The 20,663-nt window shown below is 54.4% G+C and overlaps 1 protein-coding gene and 1 pseudogene across 1 annotated transcript; both read right to left on the bottom strand.

Moving 5' to 3' along the window:
- Positions 1-267: 267 nt before the first annotated feature.
- Positions 268-10,302, bottom strand: GPRIN1 (G protein regulated inducer of neurite outgrowth 1). The gene is made up of 2 exons (XM_073887404.1): positions 10,152-10,302; positions 268-3,325 (listed from the first exon to the last, which is right to left on the bottom strand). The coding sequence occupies exon 2, from the start codon at positions 3,157-3,159 to the stop codon at positions 268-270; it is 2,892 nt and encodes a 963-aa protein (XP_073743505.1). The 5' UTR covers positions 3,160-3,325; positions 10,152-10,302.
- Positions 10,303-11,257: 955 nt separating this feature from the next.
- On the bottom strand, positions 11,258-20,557 carry LOC112820045 (ubiquitin-conjugating enzyme E2 variant 1 pseudogene; annotated as a pseudogene).
- Between the last annotated feature and the right edge of the window lie 106 nt (positions 20,558-20,663).

Here is a 20,663-nt window from a genome sequence, read left to right as displayed (position 1 = left end):
TGTGTGTGTGTGTGTGTGTGTGTGTGTGTGTGTGTGTGTGTGTGTGTCGGGGCTGGGTTCATGGTCCCATGACCATGAGGGGGCCGGGAGAGAGGGTTCATCTGTGAGTTTGGCAGGGGAGGAGGCTGGGAAGAAGATGAGAAGGCCCTAGAGGCTGCCCACCCCTCAGGGGGCCTCCCGCCCGTCGAAGGGATCCCTTCCAGGATCTTAGGGTCAAGAAGGGAGCCTGAAAAGGTTGGAAACCCGGGCGTACAAAAGGGGAGCAGATCACTCGGCCGTGGGTCCGGCTCGGGAGCAGCACCGCGGCCGGCGCACACTCTGCAGCAGCGCGCGGAAGAGGCCGGGCGGGCGCTTGGCGGGACCCTCGGGGGGCGCCGCGCGCACCGAGCCCGCACGGCCGGGGCCCGGGCCCGGGCCGGCGGGCGGCGGCGGCGCGGGCGCCCCTTGGCGGCCGTGCTCCTCGATCTGTCGCTCCAGGTGCTTCTGGATGGCCATGCCCAGCACCTCCACCTCCATGGCGGCGCCATACACCTCCCACGTCATGCCCTTTTCGTCCCAGCTCACGTCGCGCACCGGCTCAGCCGCCTCCTGGGGCGCCACGGCGGCCGCCAGCGCGGAGCCGGGCCGCACCCGCACTTCGGGGAAGGCGGGTGGCGCGGCCGGCGGCGCGGCCGCCTGCGGCGTCATGGGCCCAGTGGCCACGGAGCGCGTCTCGGCGGCGCCCAGCGACACCTGCAGGCCCGCGTCCCGGCGCGAGGGTGGCTTGGGCGCCGGGCTGGGTGCGCGAGGCGCCGCCTGGAAGCTGAAGGCCGGGCCGCCCGCGCCGTCCTGCGGAGACATGGGGCTCACGGCCACAGACACGCAGGCCTGCGCGCCCGCCTGAGTCCCCGCGTCCTCGCGCGGTGGGGCGCTCGCCTCCCACGACGGAGCCTTAGTGAAGTTGTCACGAGTCCGCGGCCCGGGTGGGGGCCCTGTGGCCTCAGGGCCCGGGCTTCTCTCAGCCCCAGCGGCCACCAGGTCTTTCTGGCCTGGGCTGGAGGCCTCCGTGCTGGGCACTGGCTCCAAGAGGCCTCCGCCACTACCGGCCCCCGCGGGAGAAGGGCCTGGGCCGCAGGGTGTGCCATCTGACTGCCTGGAGGAGGAGGCCTCTGCCTTCTCCAGAGTCGGGGGGGCCAACTTCCCCGAGGATGGGGACTCTGCTTTTCTTGGAGGCCCAGCATCGGCCTGCCCCGGGATCACAGGCTCCACCTTCCCAGGGGCAATAGGGTCTACTTTTCCTGAGGATTCCGGCTCCCCTTTCTCCAAGGCCAGTGGCTTCTCCCGCAGAGATGCAGCCTCTGCTTTTCCCCATGAAGCAGGGCCCTCCTGCCCAAGGGGCTTTGTTTCTGCTTTGCCCTCAGACTTGGGTTCTGCCTTCCCTGAGGCCCTGGGATCCACTTTTGTGGAGTTCATAGGATTCCCCTTCTCTGGAGGCAAAGGACCCACCTTTGCCTCTGGGACAGCTTCTGCTTTTCCCAAGGATGCCAGGATTGTTTTTTCTAGAATCACGGGGGCCACTTTTCCCGAAGACACAGAATCCACTTCTCCAGGGGGAACACTTTCTGCCTTCCCTCTGCTCACAGTGTCTACCTTGTCCAAGGCCAGGGGGTCAGCCTTACCTGAGGCTGTGGGACCCACCATTCCAGAGGCCATAGGACCTGCCTTCTCTGAGGACAGTGGATCTGTTTTCCCCTCAGTTACTGTCTCAGCTTTTACAGAGGATGAGGGTCCTGCTGTCCCCAAGAATTTGGGATTCCCTGGACCTGAGGGCACAGGGTCTATCCTTCCTTTCGATTCGGGATTCACTTTTCCAGAAGATGATGTTTTTGTATTTCCCACAGAAATGGGATCCACCTTTGTGGAAGGCATTGGGTCCTCCTTTCGTGATGAGACAGTTTCTGTCTTTCCGACAGACATTGGTTCTGCCTGCCCAGGAGACAAGGGCTCTGGCTTTCCTGAGGGCACAGGATCCATCTTTCCCAAAGAAACTTGACCCACCCTGCCTGAAGACACAGCCACAGTTTTCAAAGATGTGGGTTCCATCTTTCCTGAAAATACAGCATCCACCTGCCCAGCAGACATGGTTTTTATCACTCTCATAGACATGGGATCTCCCTTTCCCAAGGAGGTAGGATCCATCTTCCCCAGGAACTGAGGGTCCTCTTTTGTGGAGGACCCAGTTTCTGCACTTCCCATTGATGCAGGATCTGTCATCCCCAAGTGAGTAGGATCCATCCTTCTGGAGGACCCCAGAGCCACTGTTCCCAGAGACACAGGCTCAATTTTGCCTGATGACCCTGGAGTCAGTATTGCCAAGAACCCAGGATCTAACTTTCCTGCAGTTGCAGAATCTGTGTTTTCCAAGGACCCAGGATCCATCTTTTCTGAGGGCCCAGGATCTCTCTTTCCCAAGGACACAAGGTCTGCCTTCCCCACAGATGCAAGAGCCACCTCTTCTGAGGCCACAGGAAGCTCTTTTCCTGAATACCTGGGCTCCTCCTTTCCTGGGAACTCAGGATCCGATTTGGCAGAGGATACAGGATCCTCCTTCCCTGGGGACACTGGATCCACCTTGTCAGAGCACACAGGATCTACCTTTCCCAAGGATCCAGGATCCTCCTTTCTTGAGGTCACAGGATCCATCCTTCCAGAAGGCACAGGATCCCCTTTTCCCAAGACTGTAGGCTCTGTCTTTACTATAAACATGGGATCTGCCTTCCTCAAGGACCCAGCATCTTCCTTTTCTATGGAAGTGGATTCTGCCTGCTTTGAAGACTTGGAATCCATCTTCTCTGAAAACATAGGATTTCTGTTCTCCAAGGATGAGGGATCAGTTTTCGCTGAGGACACAGGCTCTGGCTTCCCAGAGAAGGTGGCTTCTGGTGTCCCTGAGATCAAGGCTCCATGTACCCCCAATGTCTCCTTGGTAGCTGCCTCTTGGGGAGAGATGAAGGTCAGGGAGGGGCAGGCCAAGCTCCCGCCAGGGCCCTCAGAACAGGAGGCCCCTTCCCCAGCCCCACTGGGGCTGCTGTGTCTAGAGTCCATGCCTGGGCTTGGGGCAGGGTTGTGCCTAGAGGGTGCAGGGCTGGCCTTTTGCTGGGAGGGGCAGCAGTCCCTCATGGCTGGGTTCCCAGCCCCCAGGCTCCCATCCTGTGGGCAGCAGAGGGCTGTGGGCTGAGGTGCTGGGGGGCTGGAGTTCTTTCAAAGAAGCTGGAGCCGGGCTGGGTCTTCAGCACTGCCCAACTGCCCTCCTGAGCATACTTGTGCCCCAGGCTGCTATCTGGTTCTGAAACATAAAGAAAACAGACTCAGACTCAGGGAAGACCCAGTGGGGAGGAGCCTCTGTGTTTTCCCTCCCACCCTTCTCCAAGCATCTGGGCCTCCTCACTGGGTTCTCTGCCCCCATCTGGTCGTCTCCTGTCCCACCATATCACTCCCCTGCTTCTCTGCTTCCAATGGCCCTCTGGATAAAGGTCAGACTTCCTAAAATGGCATTCAAGGCCCTTCACAGCTTGGCCACAGTCTAACTTTTTTTTTCTTTTTTAAAAAATTTATTTTTTCTTTAATAGAGAGAGAGAGAACATGGGAGGGGCAGAGGGAGAGGGAGAGAGAGTCTCAAGCAGACTCCACACTGAGCCAGGAGCCTGATGCAGGGCTTGATCCCACGACCCTGAGATCATGACCTGAGCTGAGACCAAGAGTTGGACGCTTAATGGACTGTCTGTCCACCCAGGTGCCCTCACAGTCTAACTTTTCCACTTCATCCACCATCACCCATGCAGAATGCACCCTTCATCTTCCTTGTCAGCCCACCCCATACAGCATGCAACCCTGAAGTTATGCTTTTTTCGTCTAGGCCACAGGTCACAAACTGATGCCACAGGGGCCAGATAGGTAATTTAAGTGAGGGAAGCAGGCTGGGTATAGTACAATAGGGAATGGTAGGGAAAGCAGCGGAGAGTGCATGCCCTGTTTACAGAGGGAGCCACTCCTCCACTAGCCACATTCTGTTCTGGAGAAATGCATCCTGGTAGTATCAGTGAGTAGCAGGAGATCCAGAACTTTAAAGTAAAATATCCTAATTCAAGATCAAAAAAGAAAAACACTATGTGGGTCAAACAAAATATGTCTGTAGGCCACAGTTTTGGTCTGTGCAGGCCCTGGGGAGTTGTGAATGATTTCCAGTTGAGGAAGGGACATAGTCTGAAACGTGAGATTTCAAAGACTGCTCTGGGATGGTGTGGAGGCGGGAGGAGAGGGGCTAGCCAACCATTCTTTAACCTCTCGTTCTTCCAATTCTTCATTCATTCACCCAGCCCTTCTCTGCAATAATCTAGATGAGAATTGGCACAGTAAAGGTCCAAGGAATAGAGAGTTGGCAGAATTGAGAGAGCCTGGGGAAAACTGACAGGAGCCAGCCAGCCATAGGGGGAGGCAGTAGGGGTGCCCTGCAGGATTCTGGCCAGGGTTGGGGGGGGTGTGAGGCAGGAGATCTGGGAAGAAGGGGAGCTGTGTTTAGACAGGCTGAGTGTGCGGTGTCTGGGGAACATGCAGGGAGAGGCTCTGGCAGGCAGCTGGATCTGCAAGCAACTTCGTCCTACTACACATCCACAGCCGGAGTGCCTAGCGCACTGGATCCCCCCCAAACCTGCTCCACCATCTTTCCCAAAGCCATCTCACAAGTGCTCAGGCCAAAAGCCCTAGAATCACCCTTGACTTTTCTCACACACCCCATGTCCCATCCATCAGCAAAACATAACAGATCTCCCTGCAAAATATAGCCAGAATCTGGCCACTCTCCTGAGCTGAACTCGCACTATCTCCCACCTGGATTATCCCAGCTTTTTCCTTCAACACATACGGTTCATTCTCAACACAGCAGCTGGAAGGATCTTAGTAAGATCCAAGGTAGCTCCTCCCTCTTCTGCTCAGAACCATGCAGTGTCTCCCCAAACCATGCCAAGTAAAAGGAAACTCCATACGTGTCCCTGATCTTCTGGCGCCATCACTGATCTTGGCCTTGTCTCCTACTACTTCCTCTTGATTACACTGCTCCAGTCACACAGGCTGCCTTGGGGCTTTCGCACTGGCTGTTTCCTCTGCTTGGAATGCTTTCCCTCCTGAAATCTGCATGGTCTGATCCCTGCAGCTTTCCCTAACCCATCATCCCCAGCACTGGTGGGCACTCTCCATCCCCCTTGCCTTGCTCAGCTTTTCTTCATATTACCCATTTACCATCTAATATATTACATACAGTGGTTTATTACTTATGGTTTGTCTCTCCATTAGAATGTCAGCTCCAGGAGGATGGGGACTTCATGGTATTTACTTATATACCCTCAGGGTTGAGAACAATAACTGGCATATAGTAAGGCAGTAGCCCCCTAGGTATATTTGTTAAACGAAAGACTGAATGATCTTTTTAAGATGTTGGTCCAACATGCTACGCCTTGGCCCCAACCCCTCCTTGCTCTTGCTAGGGAAGTAAATTGGCTGTAATCTTTTTGGAAGGACATTTGTCAGTTCCTATAAAGGCTTACAATGCACTTGGCATTTAGGTCAGCAAGCCCACCTCCAGGAATGGTCTTGAAGATGGATTGATGGTGCACCAAGGGTACACGAGAACATGGCTGGTGATGAGAAAGAAAAAACAGGAAGCCAGTTCATGAAATATGGGACAGCTATCAGAATGTGTAGAGTGAAGAGGAAAGATGCCTAAGATAAATTAAGTGAAAAAAGCCAGGGCTAGTGGGATTCCATGCACGCAGACAAGAAAAAGACAGATACACATATATGGGTTTATTTATAAAAAGAAAATTTCCGGAAGGAAACCCATGAAACTTAGTAGCAATTGCCTCTGGGAAGTGAGACCAAGGATCTGGAGGTGGGAGAGACTTTTTTTTGGTATGCCCCTTTGTGATGCATGAAATTTTGGTCACATGTGCATGTATTACTTTTTTTTAAAAACGGGGTGGGGGAACTTAATGACTCCCTATTACCTTTAGGGTCAAGTCCAATTCTATAATGTGCTTCCAAGCCTCTGTGTACTTACTTACCTGCTAAACTTTACCTTTCAGCACGCACTCCCGCAAAGTCCATACAAACACACACACATACACGTGCAGGCACACACATGCGTGCGTACACTATAACCTCTCTGGGCTCATCCACGACTTCACAGCTTCTCTCACCTCAGCCTCTATGCACCCTCTTGACTGACTCTCATTAAACCTTCAGGTCCCAGTTCAAATGCCCCCTCCTGGTGAGCTTCTTTGCCCACCAGCTTCCTAGGAGTTCTTACGGCCTCTTGTTCTCCTAACCAGACACATGTCACTCTGCCCTTTATACCACTGGATCCCTGCCTAGACCTTGAGTCACTGGATGGGGATTGAGCTGATACTATTCACCGCCATGTCCCCCAGGCTTTGGGCTTATGGGACTTGGGCAGATGGGGGTCATCACCAGAATGGGGACACTGGGGTAGGAGCAGTCTTGCAGAGGACAACAGGGCACTTGGCTTTGGGAACTGAGCTGAGGTACTTGTGGGACTATGGGGGGGCAGCTGGTTTACACACCTGGTCGAGGAAGGCCCCTCTGAGGAGGTAGCGCCTGAGGCAGCCATGAAAAGGCCAGAGTGGCTGGAGTGAAGTTGGAAGGGGAGAGGAGGCGGTTCCCCACTTAGAAGCTCTATGAGCTCAGGCAAGTCCCTTCTCCTCACTGGGGACCCTGACAAAGCCGCCCCTGCTCCCACGAGGCTGCTGTGAGGATTAGAGAGGATGAGGGGTGTGCAGGGCTCTGCTCACTTTAGGGCTGGGCTGTGTACATGGAAGGCCTGTTTTTATCTACTCCGCCTGTCAGAGCCCAGCTGAGCTCCCAGGAGGGGGCAGGGGAAGGACGGCCTGTAGCAGAGGCATAAACCGGCAGAATCTAGCCCTCAGACCTGCTTGTTCGACCCAGAGTGCTAAAAAGAAATTTTTAAAGGAGTTAACTGATCAACATTTAAAATTAGAAGATTTCATGTGAAAATCAGATTTCCAGATTCTCTGGGAAAACTAAAATTTGGCAATCTGAGCATGCTTCCTGCTTGGCAACAGTCAGCCGGAGCCAAGCAGTGGCTGCCTTCTTGGATGGGGGTGTACTCTCCAATTAGCCACAATCTCCACCCCTCCCTATGGTGTCCTGGACACTGGGGCTGACGGCCCGTTGCTATCAATCACTGACTCCTTTTTCTTACAGCCAGCCCCTCATGTAGGCTATACGCCTGGCCTACAGCCACCTGAGTTTTTTTTTTTCTCAAAGATTTTATTTATTTATTTGACAGAGAGAGACACAGCGAGCAAGGGAACACAAGCAGGGGGAGTGGGAGAGGGAGAACCAGACTCCCCACGGAGCAGGGAGCCCGATGCAGGGCTCGATCCCAGGACCCTGGGATCATGACCTGAGCCAAAGACAGACGCTTAACGATTGAGCCACCCAGGCGCCCCTAGCCACCTGAGTTTTGACCCTTGATCTAGATGCTGAGAAGGGTAGGAGGTGATCTCACACACAGCAAGCCTTTAGTACGTTTACTCTGTGCAGACCCCATACACCTGCCAGGCAGGTGCTGTGTTCTTATTTTCCAGAAGAGGAAACAGAGAGGCAGGCATGGCCCAGCTGGTAACACATCTCTTCTGAAAACCCCCCTGGAAAAGGCTGGCTTCTTGGTTCCCAGCGTGCAGTTCTCTGACATGGAAGAAGGTCTGGGGTAGGGATGAGAAGCCTGGCCAGGGCATTAGAAAGATGTGGGGTCAGGCGCCAGCTTGGTCATTGACTTGCTCCATGAATTTGAGTATTTCCACAGTCTGGGCCTTAGTCTGTGAATTGGGGGAAGGGATGTAGTTATATCTAGAATTGCTGGCCCAGCCCTGGGTTTAAGATTTGCCAAGGCACCGTTCCCAGAGGCTCTGCTGCTCACAGTTCTACTGGGTGCTTCTTGGCTCTCGAGGGATCCTCAATATCCTCAAGCCACTTCTCCAAGAGGCAGCCCAGGCCTGGGGTGCCTCCTCCTTGTGCCCAGCCCTCCCACTGGAACCCAGCTCCATCGCTCTCCCACTGTGTGCTCAGCCCTGGGCCCAGCACTCTCAGGCTCATTTGGTCATCTGGACTCCACAATTCACAGGTGCGGACACTGAGGTCAGAGGGAGAAAAGACTGGACAAGGGCACACAGCTGGTGCAGGAGGCTGTAGTTCAAAGCCTGTTGTGTCTGAACCCAAAGCCTGGGTTCTTCCTGCTTGTATCAGCTAAGATTTTGGACACTGACGCTTGGCTCTTAAAGCCCCTTTCTGCTCTTTGGGGCCAGGCCAAGGGTCCTCCCAATCCCTGGGCCTGAGGAAGCATGAGCGTCCCCACATGCACACACCCACCAAGATGAACAGATGAACCCGCACGCTTATGTGACCTGATTGAGGTAAAAGTTGAAATGATCCCCTAGGTGTGTGGGCCAGCTCGCCTGGCATGCAGAGGAGCGTGGACACTGTATGTGGATGTCCGTGCCAGCTTAGGCCAGCCTGGAGAGCCAGGACCTGGCTCCTGCATTCTGCTCAAGAAGAGCTTGGTGTGTATACATGCAACTTGCATGTGCAGAATGGCTTATGTACTTATGTCCTGTGGGGGCCACTTGGACCCTGTGGGTGTGCGCATGTGTGGCCACATGGCCTCAGGGTCCCTCACAGAGAGCTGGCCTGGCTGTGTGCACAGGTGCATGGGCCCCACTCCTGGGCAGAGCAGCCTCTGTGAATGCTTATTCTGGCCCAGGGACCTGGCCAGCCCTTTTCTTCTCCTTAGGATTTCTTCCCACTATGAAGCCAGGGCTACCAGGCACCTGCAAACACCTCCTCCCGTGTGACAAGAGCAACAAAGGCTTGGAGTGCTTCAGCAGGTGTGAGCGTGTGCCTGTGTGTGTGTCTGACAATCCTGGTCCGCTGCCCCGCACCCTCTTGGCCCCCTGTCTCCTAGTATCCCTGGGGCAGCAAAGCCTCCTGCCTGTGGCTGTAGGGGAGAAAGAGTCTAACAAAGGGTGATAGCCATACCTTTCTCCAGAAGTGGCCCCAGACCATCCATCCATTCATCCACAGGAAGGCAAGCATAGACTTGCAGGGGTGTGCACATTTGGGCTGAGTGAGGGCAGGGGATAGGCAGCAAGCTAAGAGATGGAGAGGATGGGAGAGGAAGTGTGTGCACAGCCTACTCCAGGGTCTAGGGGTACATGAGGGACACCCTGAGCAAGTGTGAACAGGGACAAGCAGGCCAGAGCAGGGTGGCTGCGAGTGTGTTGTGATAAGGGAGTACTGTTGAGTTGAGTGTGCTGTGATAGGCGATGTCTGGTGTGAATGCGTAGCTATGCCTGGGTGTATACGCAAGGCTCCCACTTGGTGTACTGGGTGGGTGCACAGGTGGCCATGTGTGAGTGTGATGGAATGACCAAGGGCCACAGTGTGTGTGTGTGTGTGTGTGTGTGTGTGTGTGTGAAGATCGTGGCCTCACCGGGAGATGCGGGTGTGTGAACGCGGTGTGTGATGGGGTGTGTGATGGTGCCCCAGAGTGTGTGCCACACTGAGTGTGCGACAGCGAGTGTGCTCAGTGGTGCCGGTGGTTCCAGTGGAGCCACTCGAGCACAAAGCTCGCTCCGGGGTGGGGGGGGACGGTGGAGATGAATCAACGCGGGCGGACCCCCTTCCCCGCGGTGGCGGGAAGCGCCCCCTCCCGCACAGCCCTGTTGAACAATGCGGCAGCACGCGGCGAGGCCGGGCGTGGGGTCCCGGTCCTACACACAGGGCTGGCTGGCCCTCAGGGCCCCTCCAGTGCCCGGCCCCCGGCTGCGGGACCCGCCCCCGCCCTGCCCCGCCCCGCCCCGGCGAGGAGCATGGAAATGGACACCCGCCGCCCCCGGCCGAGCGCGCGCGCACACACACACCCCGGGCGCACGCTGGGCACACGCCACGCATGGTGCGCGAGCCCCGCCACCCAGGTGGTTCGAGGACCCTGGACAGCGGCTCCGGGGCGGCCGGGAGCCGAGGAATGGGGTCGATGTCGCCCGCCCATAGCAGGCAGCAAGTGCGGACTAGGACCTTACCCGACAGTGCCGCCTCTCCGTCTCCTTGGCGCGCTGCGCTCCTGCTCCAGCCGCCGCCGCCGCCGCCCGAGCGGCCTCGGCTGCCTCCGGCGGGGCTGGCGGGCGGACCCGCGGACTCCGCGCCGCCGTGCTCCGCGCCCGCTCCGCGCTCTCGCCTTGCGCCCCGCCCCGGGCATGCGCGCTGGCCGACTGGCGGCCTCCGAAGCCGGGAGGGGGCGGTGCCGGCGAGGAAAGGGAGGCCCGAGGGAGGGAGGGGCGCCCCTAGCCCCGCGCTCCTCACCGAGGTCCGGGGGCTCCTGGGTTCCCCGCTCTCCTCGACCCGGTTCCCATTTCACAGACAAGGAGACTGAGGGGCGGTGCGCCTGCCCATTTGCTGCGCGCCTGTTGCGGGCGGGGCGCGTTGCCCGTCAGATCTCACTCAATCCAGCCCCGCGAACACCCTCTACTAGTTTTACCCAGGAGGAAACTGGGACTCAGAGAGGGAAAGCCCCTTGTCCAAGGGCACGCAGCGCCTGGATAGGGACCCAGGTCGGCGCGATCCCCGAGCTCCCCCTGCGCGGAAATTTCCCGCCTCCGCCTTGGCCCCACTTCCGGCCTTCTCTCCCGGCACCCCGCCCCGCCCCCGCCCCTTTGTCTCGCCACCGCCCACGCTCCCGCGAGTTGAGGGGACACGAGTAGGGTGGGAGCGAGGCTCCTTGGAGTCCCTCGCTACGGGCCTCCCTAGCCAGGGTGCCCGCCCACCCTCTGGTCTATGAAAGCTCGGTTCTCCTCCCTCTGGGTATCCTTCAGCAAGTCATTTCCCCATTTTTGAGACTCAGTTTCCCAGTCTATAAAATGGGACTAACATTAATCACCTCACAGTGGTCTTGGAAGGATGAGGTAGGTGTTCAGGGGTTTCCAGTTGAATCTGAACTGCCGAGGACATGAGGCCTTTTTGCCTACCACCCCCCTCGACATTTCTTCGCAGAGAAATAGTCCCTTCCTCTTTGACCTCCCAGAGGAGAACAAATAATTCTGTAATTGCCGAGAGGTGATAAAACCTTCTTACTTGTACAGGGAGGCCACCTATTAAAAATGGTAACAACTAAGGTTAATGTAACGTTTATTTAGGGGTAGAAACCGTGCTAACTTTTTGTTACGGTGTCATAAAATTTCAATTTCCAATCACTTAGGAGCAAATTAATATTTATATATTATATCCCCATTTTTCAGATAAGAAAACTTAGAAACAGATATTAACACAACTAGTTAATAGTGGAGCTAATTCCTGAAACCTCACGCTAAACCCTTAGCTTCTATTCCTCCCACTTACATGGTGAACCATAAATCACCGTGATCTTTTATAAATCCAGGTAGTAAATGAAGAAAATCTATCGGACCAACGTCTTCAGCCAGCATCCCAGGGAAGCAGAAAACCTCAGGATGCCGGACCAGTTTTCAGCACCATGGACAACACCAAACACAAGGGATACTTCCTAACGCTTCAGGCCCTGAAAATTGCTCATTCACTGCCCACAAGAGCACTATCCCTCCACAGTATACAAACCCTATTCTACATTCATTGTTTCATTTTATTCCCCCTACAATCCTCCCAGGTAAACATTATTGGCCCCATGATACGGATGAAGACATCGAGTCTTGGAGAGGTTCAAAAGACATGACAGTTGGCAAGAACCAACCTGTGATCTAAAAAGCTCCCCCTGGGGGCAGAGTCAGGGTGGATAGGAGTAGAACCAGGGCATGAGTGAGGACGCCGTGAAGTTGTCCAGGTGAGAGATGATGATGCCCGAAACATGGCAGTGTTTGTTGGGATAGAGAAGAGGGGCGGGGTTTGATACCTATTTAGGGGTAAAGTCAACAGGTCTTGGTCATGGGTGGTTGTGCCTGTGAGGGGAGAGAGAATTCTGTTGCCTGGGGAGCTGAGTGGTTGGAGGACAGGTACATCTGATGAGCCCTGGGGAAAGAAGGAGCTTGTGGGGCCACCATGCTGAGACATCTGAGTCTAAAACTGAGCTCTTGAGTGGCCAGGCTGGAGACAAACCAGGGTTCTGGTGATGGAAGTCATGAGAGGGGTGTCAGTACATGAAGAATGAGTATAGACCAAATAAGGTGAAACAAGGGCCCTACATCCCCCCTGAGGAATGCCAACATTAAGGTACCAGCTGGGAAAAGAAGACTGCAAAAAAGAATGAGAAACAGTAATCTGATAAACCAGAAGAAACTCAGGAGAATGATGCTTTAGAAGCCAAGGGAAGAGAATATTCCAGAAGGAAGGCAGGGTCAACTGCATCAGGATGACAAGATATGGCCTGAGAGATGATTTCTGGACTTTGCAAAGAAGGTAATGGAAATTTGATGAAAGCACAGTGAGTGGAGTGGTGGGGGTGGAAGGCAGACATGGGGCGGGGGAATTGATGAGTAAATTGGAGTAAAGAAGTAAAGAGAGCAAGAAGATGACTCTCTCAGCAAATTTGGGCTTGGAGGGAGACAGGCAATAGCATAAGCTCTACAGTGGGATAGGAGGTTAAATTGAGGAGATTTGGAGGCATTTAAATTCTGATGAGAGGGGCCAGTAGTGAGGGAAAGGGAAGATGCCAGGAAGGGAGAGCACAATGCCTGGGCCCAGATGCTCAGGGTGGAAGAAGAGGTTGGGATCCAGAGCCTTGGGGCAGCTCACAGATCCTGAGATGAAGATTGAGGGAATGTGGTTCATTTGGGAGGTGCAGAGATACCAGCAGGGGAGTGGGAAGGTGACCCAGGAGGGGAAGGCATCCAATAAGAGATGGTTATTAAGCCAGCTATCCCAGTGGGTGGGTGAAGTGTAACCCTGCAGGAAGTTTTAGAAAATGGGGTAAATGTACACCTCAGAATTCCCCTGGCTGATGGTAAGTGAGCTGGTGTATTTATATCCCAGCACCTGGCAGACACTGATGAAGGGCCAACCCATGGAGCTATGTGTTAATTCCCAGGCACTTCTGGTCCACAGTTCATGCGGGTAAAGCGGGTTCTAAAGCCCAGGGGCAGATTTTTGACAAGGATGCAGGTACCACCTGTTGGGAGTCTTGCTGGTGGGCACAGAAATTATAAGGGCATCTGAAAGGATGTGGTCAGAGCTCCAGTTCCGTCTGCTACATGGGCACAGTCAGGGCCTCTTTCCATCTGTGCCCTTTGTCACACTCTCCAACCACCTTTGTTCCATGGGGACTTACTGATATAAACATGTTTAAAAATGAAAATTTCCAGACAACAAAACACTTGCTAAAGCAGAGTGGGAGCTCCAAAAGGGCATGGAAGCAGGCAGTGTGGGTTCAGATCCTGACTTTGCCAGCAACTAGCTGTGTGGCCTTGATTGAGGTCTGTCTGAGTCTCAACTTCATCCTATGTAACTCAGCTCTCAGAGTCCTGAAGAGGATATAGGGAGAAATAAAACCAAGCACCAAGCATAGTGTAGCACTCACGGTAGACGCCAGGGTTGTTTTTTTTTTTTTTTTTTTTTTTTTTTGTTATAGCACAACTTATATATTTCAAATGGACAAAAAATTAGTATCGTTTACAGTATCTTAAGATAAACTGCCTTTGAAGAGGAGCTTCCTTTCCAGTACTTTGAGGTCTACAAGATGTATCTAGAAAATGTACTACTGTGGAAAATGACTGCTTAAATCGAATGGGGGGGAGGGGGGGCCTGTGGTTTCTCTTTTTGATTAATTGCTGTAACACTGTCCTTCAGGCGGCTGAGGGAGTTTCGTGTTTTCTTTAGACATCATTAGGTGCCGGAGCTTTTGCAGGACAACTTTGATGCTATATGAATTCTGCCATTTTGGTAGCACTGATATGGCTCTTGGGTCCACCACTCCATTAGAACTATTAACTCCATTCATATTAATTTTTGTTACAAATCTTACAAAGGGGGGTGCTTCTGGGTATTTAGGTCCACATTCTATTTTAAGGCTGTATATTCGGTTTTCATAAATTGTCTTGGGGCCCCGACACCAGCTGCTGTTCTGGGTCCATCCTGCAGCTCTTTGGCTCAACGGCACCTTCTTCTCAGAAGTCCTCCTGACTCCCCATCTGAAGTCTTCTGTCAGACCTCCCTTGATAAATCTTGGAGGCCCAATTATCATCCCTGTCCATCTTTTAAGTGTCATGTCTTCATCATCTTCTAGACCCCAGCTAACTGTGCCATCTCCTACTCCTTTCTGGCCTTCTTCCAGTTCTTCCAACAGTCGAAAATTGCGAAGGACTTTTACTCCCGAGCCCGTGGTGGCTGCCATCTTTAGACGCCAGGGTTTTGGCAAGGCCAGTCCTGTGCACCCTTTTTGACCTCAGCACCTCCATTTTCCTTGGGGAACCACCTTCCCACTCCAGTCCATGTGGTGGGGTAGGATGGGCCTCCCTGTCAGCTTTAGGGGTGGGCAGTGACCTAGGCCTGACCAACCGCTATGCAGTGATTAGTTCTGGGGGTGGGCCAGAGCACAAGACCACAGCCTGGGCAACTAGCTTTCACACTTTCCTGGCGCTTTGGGGGTGGCTGAATTGGTGGTGTGTCTCCCTGGAGCTGCTGGGGGGTCATCTCTGTCCCCATGTGGAGCAAATCTGCTCGGGCCCAGGTTGTGGCTCACCCTGTGATAACTAACACGGTCACCACACCCGTGTGAGTGTGTGCGCGCATGTATCTCGGGTTGTCCTGCTGCTGGGAAGCCATACACACTCTTACGCACCAGAAGATAAACAAGTGCCTGCAGCTCCTTGGCTGGCACCCAGGCTGGGGGTGGAATAAACATCCCAGTGACTTTCTGAAAAGCACGCGTGTGTGGTGACAGGCGCCATGGAGACGAGCAGACTGTACCAGAGCAGACGCAGCCGCCCCCCAATTCCACCCCTCTGTGCACGCGTGTGTGCACGCACACACACATCTTGTGCTCTCTCATGTTCACATCCACTCCATCAAACACATTCCCTCTTCACACCCATTCCAGCTTTGCTTGAGGTTAAAGGCTTTTGAGAAAAGTCTGAGACTCCTGATATAACAGCGTCCACAGTTTCTTAGCTCCTTTGCCTGAACACTGGTCCTGGTCTAGGCTGAATTGCAGCAAATCATGGCCTCTACCGAAGGTGTGATGTGTGTGGGGGGGGGCAGGGAGAGAAAGGGGTGGTATCATAAGGCAAACAGTGCCATTAAACCCACTTTCTGAAGAGTTCTTATCTTTGCTTCAGAGACATGCACACAATACACATTCACCCAGTTCTTCAAGAAACACTCATCCAGATCCCTGCCCCACTGAGGCTTGTACAGACTCACCTGAATACAAACACTCAGATATGTATCCATTCTCATGCAGCAATGTATAATCCACTATACCCTAGATGATGACAGTGGTGGTAGTGGTGTACCATTCACTGGCTGCCTAGGTGTTTTACAATCATCATCTTATTACATTTAATACTTAAGGAAAACCATCTGAGATTGATAATATGTTTCCCATTTCCTAAGTGAGAAAACAGACATTCAGAGAGGTTAAGTAACTTGCCAGGGTCACACAGCTAGAAAGTGACAAAGCTGGGAGCAAAACTCCTGCCCACACTATTAGCCCTTCTTCATTTAGTCACATGTACGTGTGACACCCCATGCATGTGCAGGCATACACACACACACACACACACACACACACACACACACACGAAAACCCTGCCTCCTCAGTCAGCCCAGATAACTGATGTCCATGGGGTGACCGTCCCCACCCCGACCTCCTCATATGCATCACTCCCAGGCCCTCACAGCACTGCCCTGATATTCATGAGAGCCCCTGGACTAGAAACCTATGAGCACAGTGTGCTGCCCACATAGGCCCCCTCCCTCCCTCTCTACACCCCCCTTCCACTGGCAGCTGCAGGCCCTGGCCTAGCTGGGGGCGGCCCTGGGATTTGGATGGGTGACTCAGGCTGAATCATGACCCAGCTAGTCCTTGGCAGCCCTCTCCCCCATTCTGCCCAGAGAGCCTATTTTGAAGGCAGAGGTGGGCCTTGGGCGGGGGGGGGGGGGACAGGAAGAGGGGGTAGTATGGGATGGGGCCAGGGAACAGGGGTGCTTGAGAAAGAGGAATCAGGCACAAGAGGGTCTCTGAGCTGTCCTCTGCTCCTCAGTGGTCTGCAGGTGCTCTCAGGCAGTCCCCAACCTTGACCTTCATTCTGCCAGAGAAGGAGCTCCTTCTTCCCAGACACAGGTCATGGGCTCCCTCTCTGATCCCAAGGCCCACTTTGGTTGCCCTGCCCCACCTCTTGGTCCTGATAATAACAGTAACAATATTTACTATTCTAATTGATCACTCACATGTTACAGCACTCTACAGTTTGCAAAACACCTTTTCATCAGTATCTCATTTAATTCTCTTATCAGTGCTATGGGGTGAAAATTAGTATCCTTACTTTTGAGCTGAGCAAACTGAAGCTCAGAGAGGTTACATGAACTATCCAAGGTCACCCAGTCGGTGAAATGACAGAGCCAGGAACCAAGCTCAGGATTCCTGGTCCAATTTGTGGATTGGATTAGGGCCAGAGATGAGCTACAGCTGGACATGGTGGGGTATAGTGGCAACATGGTAGGGGGACTGGGGTGTGGCATGGTAAGGCATGGTTGGGGCATCAAAAGGGGCATGGTAGGGGTGCCTGGGTGGCTCAGTCAAGTTAAGCCTCCGACTCTTGATTTCGGTTCAGGTCATGATCTCAGGGTTATGAGATCGAGCCCCACAGCAGGTGCTGCGCTGCGTGTGGAGCCTGCTTAAGAGTCTCTCCCCGCCCCTCCCCCTCTAAAGAAAAGGGGGTGCTGGTGGAGCAGCATGGAAGGGGCACTGTGGAGGGTATGGCAGAGCCATTATTGGTTGCTTAGTATGCAGCAGGATCATGACAAAATTTTTCTCTTTAGCGTCTGCAACTCATAGATTATGGAATTTTTCTATACTGTTAAATCTTCTTTTTCATTGTTTCATGCCAATATCCCGACACTAACAAAACCAAAGCTGTGGAGTTGCTACTGAGAAGACTTCAGCTGTGGGGCCTTTGCTTCCTGAAGCCTCAGTTTCCTCATCTGAAAAAATGGGTCCAGGCCTCTGGCAGAGTGGGCTATTGAGAGGCACAAGTGAAATCACATGCATCATGTCCTTTAGAGGCTGTGAAGGACTTCACAAAAGATGCTGTTTTTTACATTTTGTTTTATCTCTTAAAAAAACACACACGGATGCTGGGCAGAGGGCGGAGTGGGCTTCTGGGAGCCTGGGGGAGGCACTGAGAGGGGGAGTGGGTGACAGCTCTTCCTTCCCCCCTGCCTGGGCTCGGCCTGGCCTTCCCCCACCCTCAGCCCAGAGCCAGTTTCTAGGCAACGGGATGGATGCAGGGATGGTTCGGAGAGGGGAGAGAGCTATAAATAGGGAAGGGAGAAAACAAAAATAAAGTTCCAGAGAAAGCTGTGGAGCCAAATTACTAGGGGTGGGGGTAGGGAGACTGGGAGGGAGACAGGCGAATGGGAGGAACACCAGGGCAGCCCTCAGCCCTTCATCAGGGGAAGAGGGCAATTTTCAGATGAGCCAGCCCGCAAAGGCCCTCCGAGGACTGACATGGGTGCGGTGCAGGGGTGGGGGTGGGGTCTTGGGTGCCCAGCTGAGCGGGATAGGGGTGATGAGAAATTACTTCTTGTTGGAGAACAAGGGAAAGATCAGAGAAGGAAAGGATTTCAATAGGCAGCGTTGAGGGCAGCTATCCAGGTGAAAGAAAGAGCACAGGTGGAGGAAGGGAAGATTCGGCTGGACCCACAGACTGGGGAGGCCAGGCTGGGCTCAGCCTCGCTGCTGGTCCACCTGCCATGTGACACAGACACAGAAAGGTGGGCCCCCCTTCCTCAGCTGCAGTGCTCCTCTCCCCAGATCTTCCCATGCTAACCCCCCTTTCATTCAAGTTTCAGGTCCAACCTCACCTCCTCAGATGTCTGACCTGACCACCCCAATTTAATACTGGTCACCACCCTCCTTGTCATCATCTCTCACATCACTCTGTTTTATGTTTGTCACAAAACTCCGAATTATCTTGTTCCAAGTTTTTGTTGACCCACGGGATGTGAGCTCTGTCAGGGCTGTTCCCTGCAGCCCCTCACTTCTAAGAATGGTGTAGGCATTGTTGAAGGACTAATCTCACACAACACACTCGGGCAACATCCATGTACACGCGTGGACGCAGATACACCTGCATCACATAGGTAAGTGCACACACAGCTCAACCCTCCCCTCCTCGCTTGCAGTCCCCATGAAATTGCATGAGTGTCTGATTTCTGCTCTGCAGCTGCCTCCACATTTCCCTATTGTTGGTGTTTTTTGTCTCTCTCAGAGCAAGTTTGGGAAAATTCCAAAGGAGGTGAGCTTCAGACTCAGAGTTGGGGTTGAATGTAGCCTTTGCCACTTCCCAGCAATGTGACCTAGAGCAGGTAACTTTGCCCCTCTGGCCTCCATTCTCTCATCCATCAATTGGGGTATTAGAATAACAAGGACCCCTTGAGGACGGTTTCAAATAAAATTAATGGAGTCAAGTGTTGGATGTTGGGGACCTACTGGGCACTTGAGAAATGGCTCCATCCTTTCATAAGGGAGGAACCCATGAGCTGTGTCTTCTCACACGTGTCCCCAGAGTCAGGACTGCCGTGTGACACAGGGCTGGCATCTTCCCTGGATGCGTCTGGGCCTGGGCCTGGAATGCATTTAAAGTGACCCAGGCGGGTGAAAACATTAGTTTCCGAGCAGAAAACCAGGTGCGTGGCTTGGCACCCAGGAAGGAGGAATAAACCTCCTCACAATCCAGATGGTCAACCTGGTTTTGGCACCTAAAAATGTGAATCAGGTGCTGGTAGTGGGAGGGGAGGTGGCGAAATCAAATTCTTTACCAGCCAGGTAGTTCATAAAAATGAGTGAAGTGGATGAGACGAACAGGATAGGGAGGGAGAGGGACTGTCGCTAACTGGAATCAAATTAGAAAAATTTAAACCTTGTGCTAGCACATTAAACATCGCTACAGGCCAAATTTAACATGAGGGCCACGACTTTGCAATCCCGCGAAGAGTGGGTTTGTAAATAGTGCCTTAAATCAGTCAAAAGGGATCTGAAATCCTGGCACCTGCACGTTGAATCGGAGAATCTGAGCCCACAGGTTTGTTCTCCCTACACACACGTCTGCCAGCTGCCTCCTACTTCCAGAAATAATGGCTCGCACATTGCAGGCCAAGGTGACCTGAGTGGACCGGGCTCCCGCAGCGTTCAAGGCCTATCCGGACCTGGCACCATCTCTTGCCCCCCACGACTCCGGGAAGGACGAAGCGCTAACACCTGGGGGCTGATTAAACAGAGCAAGCTCCTTCCGGCCCTGGGGCTGAAGGACGAAACAGCGCTAAAGTCGGAAAGGAGGTCGCACCCGGGAGAAAAGGGGGTGACGTCTTGCGCAGACGAACTGGGGGCTCCTGCGGCAAGGCAAAGCTGGGCTTCCGCAAGGGCGGGGGCGGGGCCTCTGTACAAGCCAGGTTAGAGAGCCGCTGCGGCAAAGGAGGCCGGAGCGCCGCACCGATGGGGGCGGAGCTTCGGCGTGGGGCGCTTCCAAAACCCAGCAGAACAGCGCCTTCCCCTTGAGGGAGGCGGGGCCTTTGCGCCTCACCGCGGCGTCTCCGCCCCCTTCTTCCCCACACCTAGGCGGTGTTGGGGGCCCTCTAGTGCCGATCCTTATCTGCTCAGGGCTCCTGGCCGGCTTCCCAGCTTTCTGCGGACCCTCGCCCACCTCAGCAGGGGCCGCAAACCTTCGGGCGCCTTTCCGAGGTGGGGGTGGAGCGCCGGTTTGCCCGAGCTCTGCCTCCTTCTGAGGCGACTGCCCATTCCCCTTCCCCTTGGATGGATGAGTCTTTCTGCGTTGGTCAGGTGTGGGCAGGGCTGTGCGCCTGTAAACGTTCTGCCTGCGCGTAACAGGGTCTTTCGGTGCCCGCGCTGCTGGTTTCCGAGGGCTCCTCGGCGGCGCGCGTGTAACTGAGTGCGCGCGCGTGTCTGCACGTGCCGGTCCGCTTGCGTGCACGCGCGTCTGCACGTGCGCGCCTGCCAGCGTGCGTACACTCGGGCTGGCGCGCAAGGACCAGTGTACGCGCACACGTCTGCGCGTGCGTTGTCATCCGCGCCCTCCTCTACGTGTGCAGAGGTGTGTGAGCCCATCCACCCTGCGCTCCGGCGGCGCGGGGCTTCCCTTGGCCTTGCACCCCCAGCTGGAGCTTTACAGTCCAGCAGGTGGCGCCCGAGGCCACCTTCACGCCTCCTAGCCAACAGCAATTCCCAGCCTGGGTAGACCCTCTCCCCCCGGTCATCCCGCGGGGGAGGAAAGGAGATGGAGAAACTGAGGTCCGAGGTGGTCAATCTTGTACCTGGGCTGAGGGTGCCAGGCCCCAAAGAGCGGAGTGGAGTAGTAGTCTGGGACCTGGAAGCTGGTCGGCCGCCCCTTCCCACC

This window comes from Callorhinus ursinus, unplaced genomic scaffold (assembly GCF_003265705.2).
Source record: "Callorhinus ursinus isolate GAN/ISIS: 27379988/994484 unplaced genomic scaffold, GSC_fseal_2.0 scaffold3, whole genome shotgun sequence".
In the NCBI taxonomy this organism is placed as follows: Eukaryota; Metazoa; Chordata; class Mammalia; order Carnivora; family Otariidae; genus Callorhinus; species Callorhinus ursinus.
The sequence above is the reverse complement of the archived record's forward strand: the minus strand, read 5'-3'. Positions and strand labels throughout refer to the sequence as shown.

Bases quoted from the DNA above. Each gene is read 5' to 3' on its own strand.
- GPRIN1 (XM_073887404.1), bottom strand. From the start codon at position 3,159: ATGAGGGACTGCTGCCCCTCCCAGCAAAAGGCCAGCCCTGCACCCTCT.